The 13259-nt window shown below is 45.5% G+C and overlaps 2 protein-coding genes and 1 pseudogene across 5 annotated transcripts in view; all 3 read right to left on the bottom strand.

The window, feature by feature from the left end:
• Nucleotides 1-13259, bottom strand: part of LOC148033123 (Rhodanese/Cell cycle control phosphatase superfamily protein) — a 70306-nt gene that overhangs the window by 42455 nt on the left and 14592 nt on the right. The window lies entirely within an intron of this gene.
• On the bottom strand, nt 26-3379 carry LOC148033125 (uncharacterized). The gene is made up of 2 exons (XM_087680847.1): nt 3224-3379; nt 26-3118 (listed from the first exon to the last, which is right to left on the bottom strand). The coding sequence occupies exons 1-2, from the start codon at nt 3362-3364 to the stop codon at nt 2657-2659; spliced, it is 603 nt and encodes a 200-aa protein (XP_087536973.1). The 5' UTR covers nt 3365-3379; the 3' UTR covers nt 26-2656.
• On the bottom strand, nt 3384-11399 carry LOC148033126 (uncharacterized; annotated as a pseudogene).

The raw sequence follows: 13259 nt of genomic DNA on the forward strand, positions 1-13259 counted from the left end.
CCTTTGCAAATTGCCTTCTCTCTCTCTCTCTCTCTCTCTCTCTCTCTCTCTCTCTCTCTCTAAAATCAAGTGGCTACCCTAATGGTAAGCCACTTATTTTATTAACCCACTGACCTGCGCTCAAATCTCCCTTTTTCTAAACTTATACTAAATGACCATGTGGAATGTAGGAGTTGAACCAAAGACCTTCTGGTCACCACGCATTCAACTTAACAAACTGAGCTACTGTGTGTGTGCATGTGCACAAATGCACGCGTGCATCTCATGAGCACTGTATTTATATGCATGGGGCTTTAGTGACCACCACATTTAGACCATTGGGCAGCCATTCATACTGGTTGACCTGATTCTCTAGGGTATCGGCATCTCAGCTCCACTGTAGCATATACATGCTCCCCTCTTGCATGTTCTTCCCAGTCCTGCCAGCCAGCCCCTTTGCATTTTCTGTCTCTTACCCTACTCTATCTGCTTGGTCTCCACCATGTCTGCTTCTTGGTGTTGTCCAACCCTTGGCCAGCCTGTAATTTTGTCCTATCAGTCCCAGCTGTTCCAGCATCTTTGAAAGGCACTCCCTCCAGTGCAAAGGATGGAGAGGTCAACATTGAGCTGGTGGTACCAATGCCATCAACAAAGCAAAAAACGAAGCAGATAATGCTCTTAGCACAGTAAACAAGCAGCTTGTAGAAAGAATTGAGAAAGTCCGAGACTCTGTGTTTCACTAAAGGCAAAAGTGATGCTCAAGAAAAAAGAGATGACAATCCTAAATAATAAGTTGGAGGTGCAGGCCAGCCCTAGGTTGACAAAGTGTGTTTCACTAAAGGCAAAAGTGGTGGCTCAAGACAGAGAGATGACACTCCTAAAGAACAAGTTGGAGGAGGTGCGGGCCAGCTCTAGGTTGGAAGGAGCATCTGTTAGAGTGCAGTGAATGCAAAAGCATATGGACAAGACTGAAAGACAATGAACACGAGAGAAAGGGAGAGAGAAGAGAGACGGAACAGAAATCTGCAGTCAATGAATGCTGAAATGAAGAGGGCAGATGTACAAGGGCTATCGATGTATATCCTTGAGCCAAATCTCTCCCACCAACACCTGAAAAGCAACTGAGGGCAAGCTGCCAATGGGGCATAAATAGCCCAAATGAAAGGCCATAAAATAATGCAGTTGGCCAGCAAAAACTGGCCGACCTGATCAGCAACCAGCTAACAGCCTCATAAATGCATAAAATAATCAGCACTGACCAGCCTGCTTGTCACATGGCATAGTCACCTACCCGAAAAGGTGCTTGTACATTATGATTGCTAGAAATGGCCACAAACTGATTGGAAAAATACGTAATGCCCTCCAAGAGTACCTTCGAGAGAACTGACTACACCAATAGTAGCCTAAGAAATGCTAATCCAGGGGATGACTAATCTCTAACACCCCCTCTCAAATTCTCGACACAGCATAGGGCTCAAGGATCTAGAGTGTTGTCAAAGAATAACCTGAGAGAGTGCCTTCGTAAACAAATCTACAAGAATATCCTCCGTCTTGCAATAAACCACTTAATGGTCTCATCCAAGATCTTCTCTTGAATGAAATGGTATTGAATCTCGATATGCTTCAACCTAGCATAAAACAAGGGGTTATGTGCCAAACCAATGCAACTTTCATCGTCGCAATGAAGTATTGTAGGACTTATCTAAGGACAGCCAAGCTCTCCAAAGCCACACTAACTCACATGTGGTAGAAGATGTTACTCTTTACTCCGCCTCTCTGGAAGAAAGGGCAACAATGGGCTACTTCTTGCTACTCCACGAGATAACACCATTGCCCAAAGTAAAGCAATATCCTGTCATTGACCTCCGTTGGTCAACATCGTTGGCCCAATCTAAATCCATCCAGCTTGTAAGAACTAGAAGCAAAACGCCAATACCTGCTAGATAATGAATATACCAAGATTGAGGGTCCCCCTCAAGAACCGCAAAATCCACATAGCAACCTTCGAATGTACCATCTTAGGTTCACTCATGAACCCAACCAACAAACCTATAGGAAAGCACAAATCAAACCGAGTGTTAAGAACCCAAATCAAGGCCAATCAACTACGTAGCAAGTAGCATCTGCCCCCGGAGAATCTACATGGGCCCATAGTTACCAAGAGTTTCCGAAACGGCAAAACGGAAACGGGCGGGAAACGGACTTTCGGTCCCGACAAGAAACGAGAAACGGCGAAGACAATTTAATGGGAAAAACATGTAAAATATAACAAACTAAATAGTTTCATTAACCATTGTATACAATTGACCATCCAAATCCAAAGCAAAGATGAATATCATTTGATTTCTCCCACGGGCCACTCGGCCCTCTAGAGTCTTCATAAGTTCATAGACTCGTTAATAGTCCACAACAATCAATTATTAGAGAACACTAATCAAATTAAAGTTCAAGAGAGATTACACAGTACACATGCACTTGCCACCATCCATGTGTTTCTATATCATTTCAAAAAGAAGAGAACAAGATACTGTGAACATGTGCAATCATGCAATAATGCATGGATAGTGGATCATCAAAGCAAAATACCAAAAAGATAAAGAGTTAAGGCTCAAGCCTCAATACAATCATAAATAGCTGAAATGTCTAAAACATGTCTGGAATCTAGACTCTCGAGTGACTACTCATCATCCTGATCCTCGGCCTCTACATCACTATCAAATGCACTAGAAGTAGAATCTAACTTAGAATGAGAGCTAGTAGAAGAGGGTGAGTCTGCAACTGCTGAAGTGCTAGCGCCATCCCGTCGCGAAGTGGCCCTCCGTGAAGCTCGTGTGCGATGGGCAGGAGCTGACATCTCCTCATACAACATGGTGTAGATGTCCAACTCCTCACTAGGAATATTTGGTATGTCTTTCACCTTCTCTATGTCTACCTTGTCGACATTCACCTGGCGAGGTTCAGGAGAGGTAGAGGTGTGCTCAAGAAGGCGAAGCTTGCAGTGACAAAAGACCAGCCTCTCCAACTGAGCTGTGCTCAAACGATTCCTCTTCTTTGTATGGAAGAGGGCCCAAGTGCTCCAATTTCTTTCACATGGGCCTGAGCTGCAATCCTGTGAAAGAACTCGAATAGCAAGGCGTTTCTGTCACGATCCACAAGAAAAGAAATTTCAGATTGCACAACATTTCTAATATGCAATGTATGAACACTAAGTACTTAAAAGCTAGAGCCTCAACCTAGAACTTACTAGGGTAGGTGCAAATGCCCCATATTTCTCCCACCAAGACACTGGCTGCAACTGTGTCTCTCGAAGCTGGGTTGTTGTGCGACCAAAGGAGAGGCTATGGTTATGAAACAGGAGAAGCTCATCCTCAAGCCTCGTGACCATCTGCAATCTCTGTCTGCCCACTTCTCAAAGTACTCCTGAATACCGTTCTCTAGCTCATCATCAGCAAACTGATCCTCACTACGCCATAGGGGATGCAATACATGTGCAATTGCATGGATTGGTCTATGAAACCGATTCCATTGTGTCTGCTATATACATTGAAGATCCTCGATCCTGGATTCAAGATGGGCAATTGAAGCTCTAGTGGATAAACATAAATTTACAAACCATAAATGATAATACATATTTGCATAAACCATAAAAATCACTTACTTTCTATGAGGAAGACAGGTTTTCTTGTCCAAGGCCTCTCCAATCTTATCCATGTACTCATAGAGTAGCCCCATGGTGCTCCCCTCCATATCATAATGCGCAATACAGAATAGATGGGCTGGATTGATTTCACTAAGGCTTCAACCTCCTTCCACCATCCTTGATCCATTACCATCCGTGAGAAAGATATGTGTTTTGCATCTTGGCTATCCTCCAAAGCACACCATTCTCGGGACACCACTGTGTGTATCAAGTCCTTGCGCACTCGCACAAGCCTCTCCACAACAATAAACATGTATGCAAACCTTGTGCTTGAGGGCTTGAGTAGCTCTAACTCACTGTGTGAATGGTAGATACTTTGCACCTTAGGCCGCTTTGTGACAAAATGCACCATGGACTTGGCTGTTGAAAAAATCCTGTCAACCCAATCTAACTTCTCCAAGTCCTCCATAAGCAAGTCCAAAGAATGAGAAGCACATGGGGTCCACCTTATCTTTGGAAACTCGGCCTCAAGCATGCAACCCATGGAAACACAATTGGACCCATTGTCTGTGACTACTTGAACCACATTATCTGCCCCTATCTCCATGATTGCCTTGTGTATATGCTGCCAAATATATGAGCCAGTGACCACTGTGCCAGCCGCCGAAGCATCCATGGCCCTCAAGAACATTGTCCCCTTGCAAGAGGAGACTAGAATGTTATAGACACTTCGTCTACGTACATCAGACCACCCATCACACAAGATCGTGCAACCATACTTCACCCAAGTGGCCTTCAATGGCTGCAACTGAACCTCTATGCGGGCTTTCTCATTTTTAAGCTCTCTTGTCCAAATACCCTCATACGATGGCCCTTCCCACTCACATCCAATGCGGTTGACAGCCCTCATGGCTGATTTCCATCTCGGCGTGCGCAAGACATGGAAAGGAATGGCACACTGAATGAATAATCAAGTGAGCTCTCTAGTGGCCTCTGTAATGGCTTGCTTTTGAATACCTGCTTTGATACTAGCACCCTACAATGAACCTTTTGTTGTCCGAGGTGTCCCGCGTGCTCCACCAGTAGAACCCCTTGTATGTGCACCACTCATTGTGTCAGTCTCTAAAGCTCCTCTACTCCTCTTTATAGGACCTCCTGTTGCTGAAATTTCATCGTCTCCATGGTTTCCCTCTCCTGTACTAGATGCACCTGTAAGAGCCAAGCGGCTGAGCCTCCAATGCTCCATGGAAGCCTTAACATCAGCAGGCGCATGTTCACATGGACCAATGTCTTTATTGGGCACATGGGCAAGATGATCTTTGATCCTTGTGGCTGCCCCTCCTCTTTGAATGCCGCAATAATTGCATTGCCACCGCTTGGAGCCACCACCACCTCTGTAAGCTTAAAGCACTGTGACATGACTCCATGCTTGATCCTTTGGCATGTTGATTATTCCCGAATCCCACCTAAATCCTGAGTTTGCTGCGTCACGCCCACGTGAGAGAGAGAGAGAGAGGGGGGGGGACGAGAGAGAGAGAGAAAGAAAGAAAGAAAGAAAGTTATATTAACGTCTACAACAGGCCAAGTTGGCCTATGAGACCAAAATGTTGCATACAAATGTCTGGGAGATTTCAAAAGTCCCAATGAAGCTAACATTTATGCTATGTTGAACTAAATTGAGTAGGTACAAAATGATATCTGGACTAGATACAATCTAGAGGTACTCCCAGTGCGGTGTAGAACTGCTCCTGGGGTGTTCATCCTAAGATGTCCCGCATGGATCGGTCTAGCATGGAGAGGCTAAAGCGGCGGGGCAGGGCCCTCCGATGGCAGCGTAGTATCCCTTGTATCTTTGACCAGTGTCTTTTGCGGGGATGGGGGCCGGCGGGGCGTGGTCGCCGGGCTTTACCTCTCGTCGTGGCTATTTCTAAGGTGGTCCCCGGGGGCCGGGAGGCCGGTTGGGCTGGTGGGGCCTCGGTGGTGGGGAGGGTAGCTAGTATTTGGTAGAAGTCGTTGAGTGTGCGTTGGTTGGTGGCTCCTTGTCTTTGCTCCGTGGTTCGTAGGAGGTGGTCTCTGTGGCGTCGTATTTCCAGTAGAAAGAGCCCCAGGCATCTCTGGTCTTTGAATTCCATCACCTTGGAGAGTGGTCCGAATCCTTCGCTAAAGGCAGTGGAAGCGTCCCTGGATTTCGTAGTACACTGGGCATCTACAGATATAGTGTTCCTTTGTCTCTTGCTCGAGATGGCAGAGCTGACAGATTCGGTCTTCTGGGGGGAGGGGGTTGGCCCCGTATCTGCCCGTTTCGACCCGTAGTTGGTGTGAGGACATGCAGATCTGTCCGATGGCACTTTTGACCCCGTGAGACAAGTGTGTGTCCATGTAGCTTGGGCGGGTGATGAAGCCGTCCGAGGAGATATGCAGAAAGTGTTCTCGGTAGAAAGCCTTCTTGGTTCCTAGTTCTGATGTGGGGGTCACCCATGTCCTGGCGGTGTCTGTCTGGATGATATCCATTCTGGTGATGCGATTTACCTCCTCTCGGCTGAGCTCCAGGTGTGGGCAGTCTAGGCTGTATTGTAGTGGGGGGAGGTGGTCCATGTGCAGGCCATGGAGCCGTAGCCAGGTCTCTGTTCGGGCGTACCAGCACTCAATGTCCCCTTGTGTTGCTAGCTGTTTGAATGACTTCAAGGCGAGTCTGGGGTACCGGTGCTGGGGCAGGTCCCATATTCGGTGCAAGGTCACGGTCTGGAAGAGGGCCTCAGCCACGAGGGGCGGTGCCCCCAGCTCTGCGCGGATGATCCCGTGTGGTATGGAGGGCTTGCTTCGGATCATCCGTGAGATCATAAGTACTTGGGGTCTCTCCATCTGGTCCCATCCCTCATAGGTGGCCTCCTCCTTAGGCAGTGGCTAATCCTGTGGGGCCCTCCACGTGTGGTAGAGATTGGACCCCCATATGGGAGCCCCGTACATGAGGGTTGGTGTGACCAAGGTGTCAAAAAGCTAGAGTTTTGTCCGGGGTTCCTGGAACTGTATGCGAGCACATTGGTTCTCCATTGACCCGAGGGCTGCATAGCCTCGGGTTAGTCTATCTTCCGCGGCTTTTCTCAGGGTAAATCTCGGTCCAGAGAATGTAATCCCTAGATAGACGTATCTTTGGACCACGTCCACGGTTTCTCCACCGTATGTGAAGGGGGGTACCGACCGACCGAGCCATTGGGTTGACGTGTTGAACACCATGACCTTGGTTTTCCCCAGGTTCACAGTTAGGTCTTTGTCTTGGCAGAAGGCCTGTAGTGCATCCAGTTGGCGCTGCAGCCCTTCGGATATGCTGGAGATGAGGACTATTTCGTCCGCATATAGTAAGATAGGTATCAGTGTCCCTCCCAGGCTCAATCCCACATCGCGCAATTTATCTATGTACTCTGAGATCTCATCAATGTAGAGGCCAAATAGGGTGGGTGAGAGTGGGCATCCCTGCTTGACTCCGATGGTGCTGGTTATCTCCTTTGACAGCCCTCCCAATGCCCGAACTCGGCCCGTTACCGATTCGTATAGTGCCAGTATCCCCCATCGTATTTCGGTTGGTACCTCCAGTTCCTGTAGTCTCTGCGTGAGCCTCGCTCGTGGGACTGTATCAAAGGCCTTGCAGAAGTCCACGAAGCAGCAGTACACCTGTCTTCCATGCGCTCTGCCCTCCTCTATGATGGCTCTCAGTGTGACGATATGGTCAAGGGTGCAGAACCCCCTCCTAAACCCTGCTTGTCCTACTGCTCGATGTTGGTGTTGCTCTGCCCACTTGCTCAGCTCGTGTTCCAGTATGGATCCATAGAGCTTGGCTAGTACATGGCCAACCATGAGTGTTCGGTACTTCGTGGAAACCATGGGGTCTCCGGCCTTCAGGATAGGTATTATGGTGTTGGCTAACCAACTGGCTGGGAAGCCTTCGCATAGGGCTCTGTTGAACATGTGTACTAGGAAAGGTGCCAGTATGTCTCTAGCATGGGTCAAATGCTCTGCTACCAAGCCTTCGTGGTCTTGGAGAGAGAGAGAGAGAGAGAGAGAGCAACTTGCAAGTGCCCAGGCCCAGACTCCAGTACCCACGATTGTGTGTGTGCACTGTGTGTGTGAGAGAGTCTAGAGAGAGAGAGAGAGGCTAGAGCTCGGGAGGGACTCATGAGAGAGAGAGAGAGAGCAAGCCAAAATGCAGGTGTGTGCAGGGCGCATGGCTGCCGGCAACATTCGAGAAACGAGCATACGCAGGCTGCAGCAATTTTCAAATCAGGGCTCTCGTTTTTTCACGTGGGGGCTCAAAAACGTAGGGCAAAATTGCCTAAAAAGGCATGCAAAGAATGCGTTGAAAAGTCAAAAAAAAGCGAGCGGGTCAAAAACGGTGTTTCTACATAGCAGAAATGGCAAGAAACGGTACGCTGTTTCTGAGGGCCAAAAAACGGTGTTTCGTGCAACTATGCATGGGCCATAGCCTTCCAATTCGGATCCATAAGAGTAGAAATAGCCTTGTATCCCTCTATCTCAAACGTGGCCAAAAGCTCCTGCACATACCACTGCTAGGAGATGAAAATCCCCCTTGAAGTCCAGTAAATCTCATGGCCTAAAAAGAAATGGAGAAGGCCCATATCCGTCATCTTAAACACCTCATGTAGTGTCGACCTAGTCTCCTTGACCTTCTGGGTATGGTCACCTATCAAAATAAGATCATCCACATTAAGCACGAACAACATGTACCCTCCAGCTAAGATGTGGACATACAACTCCCTTGGAGGAATGAGTCTATCTTCACGTTTCAAGCATGTGGAGCTTGTTTGAGGCCATAAAAGGGCTTCTACAACCTCTGCACCAATCCATCAAGTGAGAAAAAGCTAGAAGACTGCTCAACATAGATCTCCTCCTTCAAATCACCATTTAAGAAGACAAACTTCACATCAAGCTAATAAACCGGCCATCTCCTATGACTGGCTAAGGCAAGAATGGCTCTAATGGTAGCCATCCGAGCTGTAGCTGCAAAGATAACATGGAAATCCACCCTTTGCCACTATGCAAAGCCCTTTGCAACATGCCACACCTTGTGCTTATCTAGAGTACCATCATTGTGATATTTGGTCTTAAAGACCCATTTTACACCAATCACCTTTCTATGAGCAAGCCTAGGCACAAGATCCCAAGTGCCATTCTACACAACTGCCACTCCTTAGGGACTCCCTCAATCCCTAAACCATAGAGTGTGTCTCGAGCCCAACGAGACAGAGGCCAATTTTGAATGTATTCAGCATACATTCAGAGTACTGTAGCTAGCAGTACAATTGCCAAGAGATCACTATTCAGTGTCCTAGGCACTATGTTTGATATTTATATGGTACGGTCTATTATCTACAACTCTAAAACTGTACATTTGCATTAGTTAATGATCATCAAGATCCAATTATCAAAAGCTGGTTTTCAATGTATGGTCATTCATTTTCAATGATATTAAACTAATTTTATGGACAGCAACATATGTTACAATGCCATTGATGTTTCAACCATGATTTATGCTTGGTTTATGCTATTCTATGGTTTAGTTTTGTCACATTGATTAAGCTCATCATTAATGGATCTATTGCATGATAATCTAGCAATGTTTTTTAGATTCTTTGTGAGTCTTATGTTGGCTGGTAATTTTCATAATGTGTTAAGCATATAGAATGGTTGAATAGCAATGCGCAATGTTGTGTTGACTATGATGCCTTGTGAAAAATTCCAGTGCAATACTTTGCTTTTAATACATCTAGCAGTGCAATTGAGGACGATTGCAAGGATTTATAGGGAAAGGGTTGTCATGAGGACATGTATTTTTGCAAGCCTCACTTAACATGTGGATTAATTTTTAATCACATGCACATGTAAAATGCAACTAAGGTTAGTGCAAATTAATGAGCTATGGACCCAACGGAATCAGCGCAAAAGTAACAGTTAGTTATATTGTAGAGATACTAGGTGCTATCTGGTGCCAATTATTGGTCTAAGCCATTTACTTTGCCATAAGTGCCGATTGTTGACACTAGAGATGTTGTATTTAATGGTACTTAATGGCGATCTAATGGTCAAAAATGGCACAGGAACATTCTAAAGATGAAGTGGCCTAGCCAATTTAATTAGTAACTAGTTAGATTATTTTTCTTGGCATAGAAATAATTATTGAATTAATTTTCAGAATTGATAGTCTGAAAATTGATTTGATGGGTTTGATAATGCTAGAAATTCACTTTAGAAGGCTGCCGCTTGGCAAACTTGCCCACACAAGTTTGGGAAAGCTGAATTGGGGTTGAATGGAGAGGGAAACTTCGTTTTTTCATTTTGGTATTGTTGGAAAGAGAGGTTGGGCTACTACCGCCTACTTTTAGGGTCATTTCTCAACCATTGGAGACCGTTTTGGTGAAGGCAATTACATATTCCTGATCAAGGAAAGCTAATGATCACGCATAAGAATGCATTTACAGCAGAAATTAAGGTTTACCAGCTGCATTGGGAAGCATGCCAGACATTGAAGACTCCAAGACCTGACTTATTCAGGGCTAAAAGTGATTTTCAGCTGAAATCAGGTGGAGGACCAACCATCAAATTTGGGGCATTTCCACTCTTTTCAAAGTGGGTGAAGGCCAATTGAATACCCAATCAAGGGGCAAATTAGATTGAAGACTTGCTGGTCACTTTGGATAGCAAAGAGAGTTTAGAATGCAAAGGGGATTGGGAAAATCCCGTTGTAAATCAACTTCTACTTCAATAAAGCTAAAGAAATGCCAAAAAGGGTACCAATGTTGGGGCCAATCGGGTGTCCATTGTCCAAAGATTAGTAGGTAAATTTGTATTTTTAGTTTTGCAATAAATGCTAGGTGCCGTAATTAAGTTGTAATGAGGGAATTACCACCCATCCACTGAAGGAAGGCTAGTTTCAGCACATATACAAGAGCTGTCAATGTATCTCCTCCAACAAAATCTCTCCCACCAACACTTGAAAAGCAAGTGAGGAGGGCAAGCTACTAGTGGAGCATAAATAGCCCAAATAAAAGGCCATAAAATAATGCAATCAGCTGGCAGAAACTGGCCAACCTGATCAGCAACCAACCGATAACATGATAAATGCATAAAATAATCAGAGCTGACCAGCCTGCCTGCCATGTGGCTTAGTCGCTTGCCCAAAAAGAAGCCCATATGTTGTGATTGGTGGAAATGCCCACAAATTGGCAAGAAAAATGTGCAATGCCCTCCGAGAGTTCCTCTGGAGAACTGACTACACCAATAGTAGCTTGAAAATGCTAGTCCAAGGGATGACTAATCTCTAACAAAATCCAACCTAACATTGTGGAAGAAATTTCATGGATCAAAGAGGAGATGCACAATCTCCAAGAGAAAGAAGAAAAGACTACTAAGGAAGCCACTTCTTGGGTGGGGACGCTCAAGAAGACCAAAAGCAAGTGGAGGAAGCAGAGCAACAGATACAAATGGTAAAGAAGAGTAAAAACCAGCTCTCAACTCTATTCCTACCATCACTGTCATTAATGATACCTTAGAAGACGTGCAAACAAAGAAAGCACTAAAGTAATGTTAGAGTGGCTGCAATGCGGAAGTAAATGCACAGGCTGAGACAAAAGATGAAACGCAGCAGAAAGAGGGGGTGGGGGGACTTGGTTTCTTGGCACACAGCAATTTCTTCAACTCCTCTACCATGACTTTTGTATTCCTTATGTGATTTGATGTAATATAAATATCCATTATGAAAGAGAGAGAGAGAGAGAGAGAGAGAGAGAGGGGAGAGATGATGCTGCCCCATGAGTGCCTATGCCTGGTGCACCCCCTGTGGCCTCCATGATCTCTAGCATCCTCTTCTTCAATCACCTATGCACAGCCCTAACCCTACTCATCTACACCAACCATTTCCTACCTACTCTGCACTCTTGTGGGACTCGCATTTGTGACCCATCAGATTGCACTTCACCCTCTTGATGCATGTTCCTGTAGTGTGCAGGGCAAGCTACGTGGCACCCACACACACACACACCCCTGTATTCGTCCAAGCCTACAACAGCACCGTTCTACAGTAAAACCCTACCAATGTGCAACAGAAACCATGACACAGAGAGAGTGCCTAGCGACACAGATCAGAAGCAGAAAGACAAGAAGCACTTGCAAGCTGCAACTATTGCAAGTCACATCTGCAATAGGTCCCATTTGCAACAACAGACATGCACAAACTGCATGCAAATAGCTAGCATGCAAATACCTAATTGTTGAACTACCTACCGACAAGCTAGGAGATCTATGTGCAGATGCCTTCAAATAATGCAATGGCAAATGCCTTGCAGCTGAGATGTGGATGAGGCTGAAATGACCCCGAATTTTGACACAGAACATGCTGAGCTCCTTGTCAAGCATTTCAAGTATGTTGAGGCCTCCCTGGTGGAAGGGACAAATGCATTGCCTTACGGGGAATCGCAAACATTGCCTTGTGCTTCAAAGATGGGTCACACTTTGTCCTAAGCTCAAGCAACAGGGCAATCAGATGACTCCGGGACTTGGATTGGGAGCATCTTTTGGAATTTGCCAACACGTTGCTTGCGGAGTATATGCAACATAATCAGGATAATTGAAATGACTTTGAAGAGAGTGATATCACCATTACTACCATGGATCCAAAAGAGGTGTTGCATTCGTTCTCCTCCTCCCATGAAAAAGCTATTATCTTGTTCTTTATTCCCAAAATTCCTACAATGTCTTTGGTACGCTCATGGTTGATGAGTGTTGTGCAAGAGGACTATGTGAAAGACATCTTTGTGGCCTCAATGGGGCTTTATGAGGTCCTGCTCCAATCCCCTCATCAGTGTGAGGTGCTTTTAAGTAAGTTGCCATTGTTTCATGATCGCAAACTGGTGCATGTTATCCCATGGTGGCCCATGGCAAACTTCACAGAACTACTAGAGCAATAATGTCCAGTTTGGGTGAAAGTGGAGAGCTGCCTGTGTATTTGCCCCATTTGCTTGATGCCATGACCAAGATTGGTAAACTATTGATAACCCCAATACTCGAGCATAGAAACAAATATACATGCTCTAGAATACCTCTTGCAAGCATCCCACTTGGCTATGGGTGAATTCCCCCTAGTATGCACACTCTGCATTTCTATCACAAATGGAAAGCCTTTATGGGACATTGCTTCAATTGCAAAAAATTGGATCACTTTATGGCAGAATGTACTAAAACCAAAGAAGGGACAACACACGCAAGTAAGGTTTCTACTATACAACACAATGGTTCTATCTCACATATATTAGCCTGCCTATGTTAGTTATGTCAATTTGTCATCTCTTGGTTGTGAGCTCTTGTCAGAGTATGACAAAGATATAGGAGCTCTACAGTTTAGGTGCAATTTCTTCAATTGTCAATGTCATGAGGACATGTATTTTTGAAGCCTCACTTAACATGTGGATTAATTTTTAATCACATGGTTAAGAAAATGTTGCATATGTGAGGTGTAACTGGGGTTGGAGTAAATTTAGGAGCCCGAGACCCGAGGAAATCATGGGATGTCAAAGGCAAAAGTTGCTATAAGTTATGCCGCACGGGTACTTGGTGATATCTGGTGCCAGTTGTC

Source organism: Lygodium microphyllum, chromosome 7 (genome assembly GCF_053477565.2).
Source record: "Lygodium microphyllum isolate KBCC chromosome 7, Lygodium_microphyllum_v1.1.10, whole genome shotgun sequence".
NCBI classification, from domain to species: Eukaryota; Viridiplantae; Streptophyta; class Polypodiopsida; order Schizaeales; family Lygodiaceae; genus Lygodium; species Lygodium microphyllum.

Bases quoted from the DNA above. Each gene is read 5' to 3' on its own strand.
- LOC148033125 (XM_087680847.1), bottom strand. From the start codon at position 3,364: ATGGTCACGAGGCTTGAGGATGAGCTTCTCCTGTTTCATAACCATAGC. The intron at 3,119-3,223 runs GTAAGTTCTAGG...GGATCGTGACAG, and splicing joins GGGCATTTGCACCTACCCTA to AAACGCCTTGCTATTCGAGT.